This window comes from Sinocyclocheilus rhinocerous, unplaced genomic scaffold (genome assembly GCF_001515625.1).
Source record: "Sinocyclocheilus rhinocerous isolate Xijiao unplaced genomic scaffold, SAMN03320098_v1.1 scaffold503, whole genome shotgun sequence".
NCBI lineage: Eukaryota > Metazoa > Chordata > Actinopteri > Cypriniformes > Cyprinidae > Sinocyclocheilus > Sinocyclocheilus rhinocerous.
In genome coordinates, this window is record NW_015643185.1 from 238,820 (window position 1) to 254,549 (window position 15,730).

Consider the following 15,730-nt stretch of genomic DNA (forward strand, 5'->3'; position numbering starts at 1 on the left):
GGTTATTACAAGTTTTCTGAAACGAATTCAACAGAACACTGGGATGTAGGTTTGTATGGTCACGAGCGTCTATGACACGGGTTATTTTACCCTCGTGGAACTCAGGCGCGAGACTCGAGGGGCCTCTTGAAATGACTAGTGTGCCCACGCCACAGCGCGTTTCAATGCCACGGCACAGCAGCTCAGGGATTCACGTGGGGTGGTCAAAATCCCACAGCCGTGCGGAAATGACACAGTACCGTCACGTCACGCGAGAGGGCACTGACTAGAGAGAGGGGGAAAAGCAGCGGAGAGAAACACGGACAACAGTTACCCGTGGACAAATCCACTGGATTTAAAAACGTGACCATGGCTAATGCCTCCTAACCTGCACACGGCTGCCCGGAGTCGAAAAGGTGAGTTTGATTTCCGCCGCGCAGGTAGTTTATGCGCGCCGTGTTGCGGGAGACGGAGCGAAAACTCATCGGTGGATGTTTTTCTTGCCGTGTCACGCAAGAGGGAGAGTTGCGCACGGGGGAGGTAGGGAGGGGAAACACGAGAGAAGGGCAGCACTCCGTATTACAGCAAAAAAAACATAAAGAGTACGTTATTTTCTCAAGACATATGCAGTCCACAGATGGAACGCAGTAGGGAGCCGCTTGTCAGTCTGTCTCCCCGGTTGTAGCGATCCGTGGGGTTTCCACTGGAAGAATGAGGAAGTGGAGCCGGTGGACGGGGGTCGGTACGGTGAAGCAGCGCCTCTCTGGTGCTCTGGCGAGACTTCACGGTGCAAGACATGAAAAACAAATAGAAAAACAATCTCACAGAACTTCATCGAAGAGAGAACTCACTCTGAGAATAAAGTTTTACGCGCATCATAATCTTCACACGCTTGCCATGACATTTGTGACCAGTCATTTGTAATACTGACTTCACTGTGTTTCAGCAGGCCAAGTGCTTCCTCTTTTTAAAACAAATGATATACATAAAGAAATGTATTTAACAAATTATTATACATAAAGATGTTGTCAATTTAGCAGTCAGATATTGACTGACTAGTGTAAGGGAGAAGTGCATAAGAAATGTATGTGGTCAGATTAGATGTGTGACTATCAGATCATATCAGTAATCAGTCATGGGTCTTGTGTGTCTCTTCCCAGGACATGAGCTCTTCTGTGTGCATGGTTAATGCAGACGGACAAGTGCCTGATAAAAGTATGTAAATAACGATTCACACTAAAATCATTCTCATCTTTCTTTGCCTTTAGTGAACTTAAATTAAACATCACAATATCTCTGTATAGTAACATGCATCACATCAAAATAAACAGTCCAAATCAAACTATCCCGTGAAATGAATTGACTCACCTTAAGATCAAATGGAGATGTTGTATTGAACTTGTTTGTAGGATCACTGGCGACTGGATCACCTGAAATGGACACCAGCACTAAGTATAGGTATAAACAATAACATTTAAGAGAGGCAGATCATCAGATGTTGTCAAAAAGGCATGACATTGCATTTGCAGTGTAAATGCTTACCTGTAAAATCAACCACTGCCTTAAAACAAGCATTCTAAACTTGCTGGTTACATGCGACTTTAAAATCACCATGAAATCAACCATTCTTATTTTATGGAATGTTGCAGTGTTTATTATAAATGATTCATCTGTGCATGCCATAATCATGTACCGCCCTACATTTTTCTTGTTTGAGAAGCTGTTTCACTCGATAAGTAGCCTAGATATGATGATCACAATTGCTATTTCATGCCAACAATAGTGAAAAAGCATGAAACGAGTGTACAGTATGTACACATTCACAACACCTCAAGGAACATGTTAAGTATGCCTGATATCAATATGCAGTAACAAAGGTCACTAAACACTTTCTGTTGACCAGTTTATAGAGGTTCACCAACAAAAATAACTGCTTGAATTCTTGTCAAAACATAGCATTTGTAAATAATAAAAAGATCAAAGATCAAAAAATATAAAAATGTAAATGATCACAGGAGATGCATGTTACTGCCAGTTGTAATTGTCTCAGCTGATCATTTGTGATCAGATCAACTGAGACAGATTTTTATACCAGATGTAAATTAGACCAATGGGTTCTGTCTCATTAAAGTTGTACAGAGTTGTGAGATGATGTCTGTCAGCATTCTTGAATGGTTATGAACAATTGGCTTTTTCTCCAGAAGTTAAAGTTGAGAAAGATGCAGAGGATGTTATTAAAAACACGGAGGGAAAGATGGAGAGCTTCTTTAAGCGCATTACAAAACGATCAGCAACAGACACAGGCCCTGAGGTGGAATGGCCCACTAGCGGGAAGAGGGTCAAGGTGACAACACAGGTAAGATGAAATGCCTGTAATGAAAAGGAACATTTGTTACAATCACAACATTGATTCTTCTACTGGTTAAACATTGTATTTGGGATATCATTTGCTAAATAACAGGCTACATCTGGCTTGACTTAACTTTTGGTAAAAACTATTAAAAGCAACATGTCACACTTACTTTCCAGGCTGGAGAACATCTCCTTGACAACAGTTCAGATAATGGAAGCAGGTCATGTTCTCACAGCCACAGATTATCTCCACTGGAGCAGATTCCCATCTCTTCATACAGGAAACCACTCTACAGCATCACACATCGCATTTCTGAGCGTAAAGCTGCATCCAATCTGGACCAGAACGGAGCCCACAATGGAGTCAGAGAAAGCCATAATGGTGTCCACTTCCAAAAACTGGGCAACTCTAGAAAGCATCACATGTTTAAGGCCTCCCCTAATGTGGGGGTCACAGGGTCTCCTGCTGCCTTGGATTCTCACCTCTACCCGCTCATCGAGAAGATGTTCTTCCTCCTCAACACGCTGAATTCCAGCATGACCCAGCTGCACAGTAAGGTGGATTTGCTCTCGCTTGAAGTGACGCGCATCAAAAAGCAGATGAAGCCCTCTGAGATGTTCATGGAATTTCAACCTCCTCCTGAATACCAGCTGACCAGCGAAGAAATCACCCAGTTGATGGACCAAGCGTCCACTGCGGGAGATCTTGGCTGCAGACTCCTTGTTCAACTGTTCCCAGAACTTTTCACAGCAAAAGAATGCACGCATGGCTGCAGCACATGCAGCCTTACAACCGAACGGACTTTAGATTCATTGCACCTTCAGCTAATACGTAACTATGTGGAAGTCTGCTACCCATTGGTGAAAAATGAAAATGTCTGGCAGACAGAGTGCTTGCTGCAGATCAATGATTTCTTGAATCGTTTCTGGGCTCAGAAGGACATGGATAGTGGTCAGATGTGTGACAAAGAGCCTCCAATGGTTGTCGGGTTTGACATGGAACCGAATCATGCTTGCCATTTCATCAGTGAAGATGCCCAGGATGAGAATCTTTCCCTCAACTCTGGAGAGAACAATTATGTTCGTCCCAACAATGTCAGTTCAGATGTAGTATATGACCAACATGAGGCCACTGGTGACGACTCTGAAGACTTGACATCGCCGGAGGAGCTTGTCGTGTTTTTGTTGAACAGACTCTTTCCAGAGGTGTTTGAGGAGGGCAAGTTGCCGGAGGGCCACAACAGCATTGGACAGCTGATCATTGACTCAGACAGACTAGAAATTATACGAAAATACATGGAGGCCAATTTCCCTGATATCCCGGAAGAAACCTGGCTGCAGCTGTGCGTGCAACGAATGGAGGAAGCACTGGAGAATGCTTCAGTCAATGGCAGCAGTTGTGACAACCGAAAGATGTACGACACCACACATCTCCCTGATAGTATCTCCATTGTTAAGATCAGTGACCTGTGCGATTACGAGAAACCAAATCGCAGGTCTAAGAAATCATGGCTGGAGCCTGTGGATTTTGACAAACTGGAGATTCCTCCTCCAGGCTTTGATGTTCCTCAGGAGTATTTACTTACTAAGGAACAGCTAAAGAATAACTATGAAAGCAGTTTATCAATTGGGAACTTTGCATCTCGACTCCTGGTTCTCATGTTCCCTGAGCTCTTTACTTATGAGAATGCACGAAAATACTATAACTGCAGTGGCTCTCTAGGAAAGAAACGGCTGGATCCCCTACGAATCAATCTCATCCGACATTATGTCCAGCTGCTTTACCCACAAGCTAAGAACGACCGTGTGTGGACCCTTGAGTTTGTTGGCAAACTTGATGAGCGCTGTAGGCGACGGGATACTGACCAACGGCGATCATACCAGCAACAACGGAAGGCCTGTTCACCTGACCAAGAGCCTGACCCAAAAGACTCGCTGCTAACTGCTGGCCAAATCAATGTTCTCGCTTTAGATCGTCTGAAAGAGGACTTTGAAGTCCTATCTTCACCCCTGGAGAAGAGCAGCAAGGACTTCTGCAAAATTCCTCTTGAGGACCTTTCGGTGTCCAACCCAGACTTCCCAGTGCCTTCTGAGTACCTGCTCACGGATGCTGAAGTAAGGGAAATTGTCCAACAGAGTCTGTCTGTGGGAAATTTTGCTGCTCGCCTTCTTGTCCGTCTCTTCCCGGAACTTTTCACACAGGAAAATTTACGGCTGCAGTACAACCACTCTGGGGCCTGCAACAAGAAACAGCTGGACCCTGTGCGTCTCCGACTTATTCGTCATTATGTGGAGGCCGTCTACCCAGTTGACAAAATGGAGGAAGTGTGGCACTATGAATGCGTGCCAAGCATTGACGAGCGCTGCAGGCGCCCCAATCGCAAGAAATGTGACATTCTAAAGAAGGCAAAGAGATCAAACAACACTGTGACTTATTCTTAGACAATGTTCCTGCAAAGTGCAGACCTGTTTTCTTAATAATTTACACAACATACCTGTTATTTGCACAAGTCCATAAGCTGAAGCATACTGAAACCTGTTCTTGTTTAAGGTCTAGTTCGGCTGGTCGAGTTCACGTCCATGGCCTTTAAATGGTTTAGTAGGTGACAGAAAGTTGGTGATTGAAGCCACTATCACATGACAGTGAAATATTTGTTACTATTTATATGCCAAAATATGATTTATGTTATTCTAATGTCTAATTAATAGATAAGCTAAAGTTAGCCTTAATCAACTTAAATGTAAACATTTAGTTCTTTAAAAATAACAGGTCACTTTAGTTTGGGGTGAGAGCAGAGAAGATATATAAATATGTTTTTTTTTTAGCAATGTTGCAGCACTGGCTTTTTCTAATTATCAACATATTGAAGTATGTCCTGCCTTACAGGAAGTAAATCTTATTCATCTGTACTTAACTATAGCACCAGGTTATATGTTAAATATTTTTAAATAAAAATTCACTTCATAGCCAAGATGGGTTTCATGTTCCTTTTTATTTTACTTCAGATACACAAGTGAGGGTCATTAGGAGCCTTTTATCGTCAGATAAAATAAAAACCTAAGGGAAGACAGATAATTTTTTCTTTGATGTTTATTGAGATTAAATTTGTGTTGTTTGTATATTCCACCACTGACCATTATAATGAAGAAAAAAAGAAAGAAATACAGTTTGGAAACTGTATTTGTGTGGGTCTGACTCATTCATCTTTTGCATAAATGCTGTGTAAAAACCTTTTAATATTTCTTTTTTGTTTTTGTCTGGCTCTCTTAGTGCAGCTGTATGCAAAGGCACTCTGAAAACTGCTCATTGAAAATCTACCAATGTCATAAAGACAATGGTAAAAACAAAATAAGGTATCATAAACAAGGAATCAGAAAACAACTGATTTCCCAAATACTATCTGATTCATCTCACAATGTTATTTTGTGAATCTAGTAAACATAAAAATAAAAAATTGCATATAACCAAAACCACCTCTAAACAATAGGATGTTTTTGTGTTCCATTTGTGACCTGTAAAGTTAATAAAAATAATCTTTAAGTAGTATGAAACCGTTATGAACTACTGTTAAGTGAATAGATGTGAAAAGGACCTTCAGTTTTTGTTGGGCATTGAAAAACTCATTAACTCCTCAATCTGCAGTTTCAGAATCAAATGGTTGGAGAGTGGAATAGGAAATATCAGTTCTGTCCCATTTTCTGATCTTTCACCTCTCATACACATCACAGAATTGGTCTTTACTGCTTGTGCACATCCTTTCTGGGAAGTTGTAGGTGTTTCCAGCATCTTAGAATGACTCTCTGCTTTTCTGCGTCTTTTGTCTCTCCAACCACCTTTTTTAAGATCACTCTCTTCAGCAAGACTGTGTCCATTTCTTTGTCCTCATTTAGGATCAGATCCAGTGTATCCCCCACTTTAACCTGTAGGAGGGAGCAGACCATGGACTGTTAAATTAAGGTGCCATTTCTGCTTATACTAACCGGTACTCAAGATTAATTAAGTAATGGGAAGACTACCACAAGCGGGGTAGTTTTTTTTTTATTGCATCCATAATTTGTTCAGCTAGTGTTCGATATTTTCGAGGAAAGTTCTTTCTGATTATACCACTAGAGGGTGCTGACTCACCATTTTGCTCTTCTTGGTGAGTTTCTGACCATTCAGTCTCAATTTGAGGTTATAGAAAGCATCCTCCACACCACTATAAAACAGATACATGTGTTAGTCACTGCCACTGGCCAAAATACCACAAACTAAATGTACAGCCTGAGATAAAGGAGAGCAATATGAGCAAAGATTATACGAACGCCATCAGTCCATTCTCTAATCGGGTTCTATGAGGTAAAACTTGGGAGTTACATCTGCAATTGGAACTGAAAACTCAAATTTGCAACTCACCAGTGTGGCAGAATTAATCTCTGAACATGATGAACAGTTTCTCTGACTTACTTTCGTGCAATGTCCAATCCGGTCTTCAAAACCAGATCGAAACGTAGAGATTGGACAGTTTTCTCATGGTCTTTATAGTCTTTTGGCAGGCCTGGGTCATCTGGAAGCTCATCCTCATAATCACTAGCCTCTGCATCTTCCTGTTCCTCCTCCTCCTCCTCCTGCTGCTGCATTGCTTTTTGCTTCCCTTTTTTTCTCGTGCTCTTGAGCCGGGCCTGATGGAGCGACCAGCTCTGCCGAGTGTCCCATGATCTTGGCCACATAGCTGTACGGTGTGTCTGGGGAGCGGCTGAACCCCACAACTGACGCGCGTGTAATGTTCGCGGGCACCACATGCTGAGACCAGAGGCATGGCATGGTGTGAGCAGCTGGAGGGAGTTCAGTCTGCCTAGCTGCCGCAGGGCCAGCGCCTGCACTGACAGATTCTGCATACTGTGAACACTGAACACAGACACAAGAGAAAAAGAGCAGAGAAAAGGGGTAACATGCATGCACACTTTTCATTCTTCAAAGTCAACAAGTGCCTAGACTCAGCTCTAACCGCACTGTAAATTTTAGAAACCAACTTCAAGGTGTGTGTCCTGGAATGCTTTTTTAAATAGTAAAGGAGCTCTAATGTATGCTGGCCATTTGTTGTCTGCTTTTACTTCACTATTCATTTATTTTGTTTTAAATATTTGTCATTTATATTTGTTTCTATCATCATATGTATACCAATACATACATACATATACAGTTCTATACATATATACAGTGCTTAACAAATTTATTAGACCATCTGTCTTAAGGAGAAAACAAATATATTAGGAATCTGTCAACAACTTGTCATTTATTAGGCAAATAACAAACCGAAACAACTAAATAGTCTTTATTCACACATAATAACTAAAATATTATATATTTTATTTTTTATCTTGTATGACCTCATTTGGCTTTGATAAAAGCTTGCATTCTTGCTGGCATTGTTTTTATGTACTAAATTATATTTTAGCATTAGAAACACTACTGTGACAGTGACTAAAGAGCTTACACATACTGATGATTTTGGTAATCACCAATACTGTTAGTTTAAGGCAGCTGTGGCACAAGCCTTACGTTGGGTGATGGTCTAAAAAAACATGTTAAGCACTGTATATATTCAACAGAATGCACTACAATACACAGAAAATACGTCATTTTGAAATAATTCTCAGCTGAATTTCTTTCACAAATTTGCAATTGTGTATAGATGTAAGCATACAAGACATACAGCTCGACGTCGCTGAGGACTTGTCTGTCCACTTACCCAAATAACTAATTTGAGGAGGGAAATATAATGATATTTAAGTACAGACATAAGGGAAAGCATGATATGTAAAAATCTGACATATTCTCATGACGATAATATCATCAGAGTTTGCATAGACAGCATCTCATAATGTGTTTGTAACCCAAACCAATGCTCACGACAATTCTTCAGGATACTTCACCATCAACAAATGCAAAAGCAACACTTGTTGTTTGTTTGACAACGACTTAAAAAGACAATTTTTACCTGAGTTGTGTGATCTCCCCTTGACTCTCTAATCTCGAGTTTACCAACGAGGAACGAGCACAGTAAAAACAAGTCAGCAGTCGCTGCAAACTGTAGTGGTGCACATTTTACAGCGCCCTCTAGAGTCGGGATGAATTATTATACACAACGCAGAATTATATTTAATCATTAGGGTTTTAGAGATATCGTAAAGTTGTGTATAGCCTATATTAGCTCATAAACATTACTATTTTTTTTCCAGAATGCTTTGGGCACTATGTGTGCTATCTATGCCGTTCTAGTGGTATTCTGCACACATTTATATAAGACTAAACCCCCGCCCAGTCAAACGCACTTGTTTCTCTGGATTGGTGGCTGGCGTTGGACGTCTGGGGGCCAGCGGCTTTAAAACATCACGTGAGCGCCTCCTCCTGTCAAAACTCTCACAGTGGGTCGGAATAACCACAAGAGAACGGAGATTTCTGCATCCATCTTCATCAACATGACATGCTTTATTTGCATTTTTGTCTTTTGTTTGTCAGCATTTTTAATGGAGGCGCAGGGTACGTATGGCCCTTACGTACGGAACCATAACAAGCTGTACGCGGACCGGCAGAGATCTCACTTCACCCCCAATATGCCTGGACACGGAAACTCCATCAACTTTGGAGGTTATCTTTTTTTTTTCCTGTTATTTGTAACTTTTGTTATTATTATTATTATTATTATTGCATTTTATTAAAGTCATGTGAAATCAACACTTGTAATTCTTTTCAAGCATTGATTTAAATGAATATTTAAAATATGTTAATACTGAGTATTATTTAAAAAAAAACTACTGAGTGAAATGAGTATTTAAGAAATTAAAGAGTTTTTTTTTTTTTTTTCAATTTTTAAATGGCATTAGTGCTCTTCTGGAACAAAAAGTAACCTGCTATAGTCCCGTGAAATTATGTAATCTACACACAGCTGGAATTGCTATTTTACAGTAGGCCTATTAGCTGATGACGGATCAGAGACCTTTAGACTTCTAAAACCTTGGTGGTTCTATTGAGTACTGCATTACAGGAGTTATTACAATATAAAAGCGTTGTTTTTATCATTCATTAAAAATCTTATTTGTTTATTTATTTAACATTCTTTAAATTATATTCGCAAAATGAAGGCTCTACATGATTTGTGAGCTTTAAAACATATCTTTCAAAATTGTACTACAATTCATCTTTTTTCTTCACTGTCTGACTCTCATATCTTTCAACTGAAATTGTTAATCTAGTAATGTTATATACTTCGGTCCCTTAAAGAATGAATGATTTTGTTTGAGAAGTGGATCTGGTGCTATAACATGTTTCTCCTTCAGGTTGACATGTTAAATGTTGCAGTCATTCACAGAGAACTTCTGGCCTCACTGCTTGAAAATGGAGACATTTAGCTCATGCTTTTGCTAACAACCAAAGAGTGTCATCACAACCCCACATCAATATCATATTGCTTTAAACCAATAGAGTAATGGCTTACTTTAATGCTTCTCTCCCCCTTTTCTTGTTCTAAATCTCCTTTTCACGCTCCCACCTTTGTCTTTCTCCTCTATTTTCTTTTCTTTTCATCTGTCTATGGATTCTTGAATTTTTTTCCTCTCTCTTGTATTTTCTTCCTTCTATGTATTTCTATGTATCTGTTTACCTCCTCTCTCTCTCTCTCTCTCTCTCTCTCTATAACCAAACAAAGCTCAGGGCTTTAATCACAGGTTTTACAGCTATCATCATCGCAACCCTCATCAACATCATCATCAGCGGCCACCCTGGAAGGGGCCTCCTTTTATCTACCACCGTCCTGCTTTACCTGTCCGGCCCATCTCACCTGTCCATCCTGTCCGGTCAGTTGTGCCCACACCTCCCAGAATGCCAGTGGTGTTACCTGTCCCTACAGTGCCCACCCCACTCACCAAGGTAGCCACCCTACCCCCGCCACCTCCAACACAGACTACAGCCACTACAACCACAACAACCACGACAACCACTTCAGAGCCGGTCAATACCCCTCATGGCACAACTGCCCCTGCCGAACCCTCCACTGACCCAGGTAGACCAATCCCACCCCATCGGGTGCAGACGACCAGTCTGGTCCTCTTCAATCCTTCTCTTTCTCTGTCTCTTTAAAGGAGAATTCACAAAAAAAAAAAAAAAACTGAATGGTTCATTTATAGGGGTGTAACGATATACTCATGTCATGATTCGGTTTGATACACATTACTGATCTCACAATACTTGTAGTATCACGATCAGTCAAAATGGGATGTTTTTTAATTATTACTTTGAAGACGTATGATAAACAGCAAATAGTTCATCCAAAAATAAAGATTTGCTACAAATTTACTCATCCTCAGGCCATCCAAGATATAAATGAGTTCTTCAGGACAAAAATCAGGACAGATTTGCAGAAATTTAGCATTACATCACTTGCTCACCAATGGATCCATTGCAGTGAATGGGTGCCGGCAGAATACGAAACTTATTCTGATTATATATAATATTGTCACTATCCATCATACATATTGTTGCATTTTTGTATTGCAATATATTGTTACACCCCTAGTCATATAACATTAAACAAGCAAGACAAATACATTAATGAGGCCATTTTTGCTAATGCAAAGCTTATTGTCTACAGAAATGCAATTTGAACTTTGTTTAGCACAAATGGGATTAACTGACTCAGTTTCTTTCCATTTTTTTCAGTCACAGTGCTGCATTGCTCATCGAGGAGCCTCTCTTTTCACAAACACTTTGCACTTTTTAATCATTTTAATGCTAATGTGTCACTAATTTTCAATAAATTATTTCTCTCTTACAGCTCCAGTAGAGCTCTGCAAGAGCCGTCCTCTAGATCTGGTTTTCATCATTGACAGCTCTCGTAGCGTCCGCCCTGCAGAGTTTGAAAAAGTCAAAATCTTCCTCTCTGAACTGGTTGACTCTCTTGATATCGGATCCGATGCCACACGAGTCGCCCTGGTCAACTACGCCAGCACCGTCAACATTGAGTTCCTTCTGAAAAAGTACTTTAGTAAGGCCGAGGTCAAGCAAGCCTTCTCCCGTATTGATCCCCTCTCAACGGGAACCATGACTGGCCTGGCCATAAAAACCACCATGGAACAGGTTTTTACAGAGAATGCTGGGGCCCGGCCACTAAAAAAGAAGATTGGTAAGGTGGCCATCATTGTGACTGATGGACGGCCGCAAGATAAAGTTGAAGAGGTGGCAGCAGCAGCAAGGGCTTCTGGGATTGAAATATATGCTGTCGGAGTGGACAGAGCAGATATGCGGTCTCTCAAACTGATGGCCAGTCAGCCTCTTGATGACCATGTGTTCTATGTGGAGACATACGGTGTGATCGAGAAACTCACATCCAAGTTCAGGGAGACACTGTGTGGTAAGAGAATAAAGATCCTATTTTGTTGAGAAAAACAGTTTAGAATTAATTGGATCACATTTTAATTTAATCTAGAATCATAAGGCAATCAAAATTAAAATGTATATTATAAAATATATTTTTATATAAATATGTATAATTATTATACAATTATTTATATTATTTTAAAACATACATATACATCTATACATCTATATATATATATATATATATATAATTTGAAATCACATTATATATTATTATATATAATTTGAAATTACATTAAATGAATGCATCAATGACTGATCAATAATATTTAGTTATTCTAGTGTTCTAATAATTATTTTCTAAAATAACAGTATTTCATATAGAATATTTCTTTTTTGTGGTTTTGGTTGATCAGTAGTGAAATGATTTTTGCTCATTCAGCTGATTTTGCAGGTTTCGATGCTTGTGCATTTGGGCACAGCTGCGAATATATTTGTGCCAACAACAACGTCTCTTATTTCTGCAAGTGCAGAGAGGGATATGTTATCAACTCTGACAAGAAAACGTGCTCTAAGCAGGCCAATGGTTTGTCATAAAAATATGCATCAAATCATTTGAAAAATTTCATGCATATCGTAAAGAATATTATTTGATGCATTCTAAAGAAATGCATTCAGAAACTTTTGTGCACAGAAATGATTTTGGGCTCAAACTAATTGCCATACAAATACGCCACTGAAATCAGACATTATATCTGAATTATAAATCTTTTAAATAAGTATGTGTTTAATAAGATAAAATGTGTGCTCTGGAATGTTTATGTTGAGAGTTTGTTTTTAAAATTGTCAGTGATAATATTTATGATATATAAATTAAGGAGTGAAGGAAAGATTTTCAGCATTTTAAGTATACAGTAAAACATGTCTGCTTCTTTTACAGAAGAGGCAAGAGGAGATCTGACTGAGAATGCCTGCATGTGTGAAGCTCAGATCGCATTTCAAAGGAAGGTTCACAACAGCATACAGATGCTTACCAGCAGACATATCCTTTCAGATTAATACAGCATTTGTTTATCACCTATCCTGATTAAACAACTCTCTCAGTCTGATAAACGTTCCATGTCCTGAGAGAGTTTTTTTTTGCAGCATTCACATAGCGGACAGGGTTTATGATGTCTTTTAATAGTCATATTGGTTTCTGTCCAAAGCTGGTGTTAATCAGGAAACCGATCCTATAATGGTCTTGATGATCATGACGTGTGATACGTTTTTCTTAACTGTTCTTACTGGATGACATCTCACACAAAGTGCAGCAGTTTGATCTCCATCGCGCCTAGAGTGGAGGATGGGACTCTAAACAGCTTGTTCTAAAAAACAAACAAACAAAGGACTTAATCTCCCATTAGCTGCCTACAATGTATCCCATGCATTCCACATTTTGTTTATTTAATCTGACTTCATATTGTGCTTATGAGTATGATCTTTGAGTTATCATCATATATCAAATTAACTTTGTTGACACAAAGTGTTACATGTTTTTAAGTAAATTTACTTTTATTTTGGGAAAAAAATAGTAAGTATAATAGTAATATGTAAAGTATACTCACATTATTTTATGTTGTTGTCTATTTAGAATACTTGTACACATATATGAACAAATAAATGAACAAATTATAACAAATAAAAATATTCTTTGATGTTATTTTCTGTTTTGTGTTATCTTTGCCTTATATGATGGGTTAGCTAAAGACTGTAATCAAAGACTATAGAATACCCTTGTAATGTCTTAAAGGGACTTTGCTATAATACAATTGGTGTGATAGTGACTGTAGAACTATTGCAAAAGCGTTTGCCTTAGTCTCTGTAACTAGCTAATGCATACTATTGAATAAATACCAAACTGCTGTTTAAATTGCTTTGAGATGGAGTTTAACATTGTCACAGTGCAGGAAATGGCAGCTTTCAATAATCTATTTCATGTCAGCTACCCATAATCATAATTATGCTTAAAATCCATTCAGATAATTGTATAATTAATTAGGAATTAATATAAAATAATATTATCACAAACAATTTAGTTAAAAAAGTGTACTATAAAGTAATGAGTAGAGCATGACTAAGAGAACTACAAATACCATGAACGCCTTAACCAAACATAATTTCCGGGTTTTGGTTACCTAGAAACCAAGCAAACCGTTTTACAGCAGCGTACGTACATGCATGGAACATACACCGAAAATTCAAATGCCTTATATCGTGATATAATAACCGTATTACTGCTAGCATTATAACAATATTACTGCTATATTAATATCTTTCTCCGATTGAACGCGGGTTTATTTTTCTGATTTGCCATCAGTAATTTTAAGTTTTTTTAAGGCGCTTTTTTTTTTAAAAGATAATGACAGCTGTTTCTTTGTGTACGACTTGTTTATCAGGGCTGTTGGCTTTGTTGTGTGTCCTCAGATTGCGAATCCAAACAATACGGTTTTAAAGTGTGTTTCTTGGAACAAATACCAGGGTTTCATCGCCTGTGGAGGAGAGGATGGGCTTTTAAAAGTTCTCAAACTTGAGACTTATACAGGTGTGAACCTGGAACTGCCAGTATTTCTGTAGTATTTTCTGTGGCAATATATACAAAATATGAGCACCAATGTGAATTGTTTACTTCTATATATTCAGCATAGATGTTTGAATGAAGTTATCATCAGTCAACCAATAGTTAATTACATTTATTTTTCTTAGATGATGCCAAACTATAAGGCTTGGCAGCTCCCAGGAACCTCTCTATGAATCAGACACTGGAGGGCCACAGCTGTAAGAAAGACATCAACTCAGAATCTGTGAATTTTGTGTTAGTCTTTGTGTGTATTGTGTGTTCTGACTCTGAGATTTTAATTTCGATATGCAGGTGCAGTGCAGGTTGTGACATGGAATGAACAATACCAGAAACTGACCACCAGTGACCAGAACGGGCTCATTATTGTCTGGATGCTTTACAAAGGTACACAGTCCCTTAACAAATCATATAGAAAATACTGTATATTTCATGAATATAAAACGTAAAATTTTTACATGTGCATGCGCAACCTTGTGTGACACTTTTTGTGATTTTGTGTGTCAAACAGGTTCATGGTATGAAGAAATGATTAATAACAGGAATACATCTGTGGTGAGGAGTATGAGCTGGAATGCTGATGGTCTGAAGATCTGCATTGTATATGAGGACGGTGCTGTGATTGTGGGCTCGGTGGATGGTGAGCACAGATATGGACTGTTTTTATTATAATTATTATTTATTATCTTATTTTCAAAACACTACAAGCACAAACCTTTTTTCTTTTTTCATCCACTGGTCAAATTTGTGATTTGAGTTTCATATAACATGTTGTTTCAGACTAGTGGAAAGAAAACATCCAAAATACACTTAGCACAATACCAGAGTTTTGAGTTCAATCAGATTTTAGTGCACTTTATTTATTTGTGTCTGTTAATTTCAATTACACTACATATTTAAAGACCATTATCTCAAAATGATTTTTTTCTCCTGCGCTGAGCCAGAAATCTCCACTTCAGTAGCACTCGCATAAACTAGACTATATTCTGAAGGTTTTTTTTACAGAGGGGTTTGTTGATATGCAATTTGCCTGATAATATTTTATTCCTAAAGACATTTATTCCTGAATTATTTTTCTGATTCAGTATTTTCTGATTTATGGAATGATAAAAAGAAATATTCAAAATCTGCTCTGTTAAAACAACAACAACAAATAAACTAACATGTCAACAAAATGAAACAAGAATTTTGAACATGACTTGTCCAGTGTTCAGATTTCTGTTCTGGAAATGTGTACAAATTAGTGCATATTTAATTAGATCATTTATCGTTTGCATATTATTAAACATAACATTTCAGAAAGCTTGTAATACAAAATTTGCAATTCTTAATGTAATCAATCAACTGGGGAAGTATGGTGATATCTATATATATTTTTACCCTATTCACCTGGTGTGTTTTAATTTGTCTTTTTTTAGTATTTTATT

At 38.4% G+C, this 15,730-nt stretch overlaps 3 protein-coding genes and 1 pseudogene across 8 annotated transcripts; 3 read left to right on the forward strand and 1 right to left on the reverse strand.

Moving 5' to 3' along the window:
* LOC107757121 (BEN domain-containing protein 3-like) lies at positions 1-5,387 on the forward strand. Of its 2 annotated transcripts, XM_016574506.1 has the most exons (4): positions 1-395; positions 1,140-1,194; positions 2,181-2,335; positions 2,509-5,387. In XM_016574506.1, exons 2-4 carry the CDS (start codon positions 1,143-1,145, stop codon positions 4,771-4,773), a joined length of 2,472 nt encoding a protein of 823 aa, XP_016429992.1. In that variant the 5' UTR covers positions 1-395; positions 1,140-1,142; the 3' UTR covers positions 4,774-5,387. The 2 variants fall into 2 exon arrangements, with proteins under 2 accessions (XP_016429992.1, XP_016429993.1); XM_016574507.1 differs by lacking the exon at positions 1,140-1,194.
* The window catches only part of LOC107757093 (WD repeat-containing protein 35-like), a 25,914-nt pseudogene continuing 15,228 nt past the window's right edge, over positions 5,045-15,730 (forward strand).
* Positions 5,411-8,404, reverse strand: LOC107757125 (uncharacterized protein C6orf203 homolog). Of its 2 annotated transcripts, XM_016574514.1 has the most exons (5): positions 8,313-8,371; positions 8,064-8,071; positions 6,779-7,219; positions 6,458-6,530; positions 5,411-6,252 (listed from the first exon to the last, which is right to left on the reverse strand). In XM_016574514.1, the coding sequence occupies exons 3-5, from the start codon at positions 7,207-7,209 to the stop codon at positions 6,070-6,072; spliced, it is 687 nt and encodes a 228-aa protein (XP_016430000.1). In that variant the 5' UTR covers positions 7,210-7,219; positions 8,064-8,071; positions 8,313-8,371; the 3' UTR covers positions 5,411-6,069. The 2 variants fall into 2 exon arrangements, with proteins under 2 accessions (XP_016430000.1, XP_016429999.1); XM_016574513.1 differs by lacking the exon at positions 8,064-8,071 and having other exon boundaries at positions 8,313-8,404.
* LOC107757123 (matrilin-3-like) lies at positions 8,753-13,151 on the forward strand. Of its 4 annotated transcripts, XM_016574509.1 has the most exons (6): positions 8,753-8,962; positions 10,020-10,373; positions 11,145-11,720; positions 12,141-12,272; positions 12,627-12,728; positions 12,974-13,151. In XM_016574509.1, exons 1-6 carry the CDS (start codon positions 8,794-8,796, stop codon positions 13,021-13,023), a joined length of 1,383 nt encoding a protein of 460 aa, XP_016429995.1. In that variant the 5' UTR covers positions 8,753-8,793; the 3' UTR covers positions 13,024-13,151. The 4 variants fall into 4 exon arrangements, with proteins under 4 accessions (XP_016429995.1, XP_016429996.1, XP_016429997.1 ...); XM_016574510.1 differs by lacking the exon at positions 12,141-12,272; XM_016574511.1 differs by lacking the exon at positions 10,020-10,373.

What these genes read in the sequence shown, in the direction of transcription:
- LOC107757121 (XM_016574506.1), top strand. Translation starts at nt 1,143, where the DNA reads ATGAGCTCTTCTGTGTGCATGGTTAATGCAGACGGACAAGTGCCTGAT. An exon ending in CGGACAAGTGCCTGATAAAA is followed by an intron (nt 1,195 to 2,180) that starts GTATGTAAATAA and finishes CTTTTTCTCCAG; the next exon opens with AAGTTAAAGTTGAGAAAGAT. An exon ending in GGGTCAAGGTGACAACACAG is followed by an intron (nt 2,336 to 2,508) that starts GTAAGATGAAAT and finishes CTTACTTTCCAG; the next exon opens with GCTGGAGAACATCTCCTTGA.
- LOC107757125 (XM_016574513.1), bottom strand. Translation starts at nt 7,209, where the DNA reads ATGCAGAATCTGTCAGTGCAGGCGCTGGCCCTGCGGCAGCTAGGCAGA. An exon ending in GGATTGGACATTGCACGAAA is followed by an intron (nt 6,531 to 6,778) that starts GTAAGTCAGAGA and finishes TCTGTTTTATAG; the next exon opens with TGGTGTGGAGGATGCTTTCT. An exon ending in TCACCAAGAAGAGCAAAATG is followed by an intron (nt 6,253 to 6,457) that starts GTGAGTCAGCAC and finishes TCCCTCCTACAG; the next exon opens with GTTAAAGTGGGGGATACACT.
- LOC107757123 (XM_016574509.1), top strand. Translation starts at nt 8,794, where the DNA reads ATGACATGCTTTATTTGCATTTTTGTCTTTTGTTTGTCAGCATTTTTA. An exon ending in GTTCAGGGAGACACTGTGTG is followed by an intron (nt 11,721 to 12,140) that starts GTAAGAGAATAA and finishes CTGATTTTGCAG; the next exon opens with GTTTCGATGCTTGTGCATTT. An exon ending in ACAGATGCTTACCAGCAGAC is followed by an intron (nt 12,729 to 12,973) that starts ATATCCTTTCAG and finishes AACTGTTCTTAC; the next exon opens with TGGATGACATCTCACACAAA.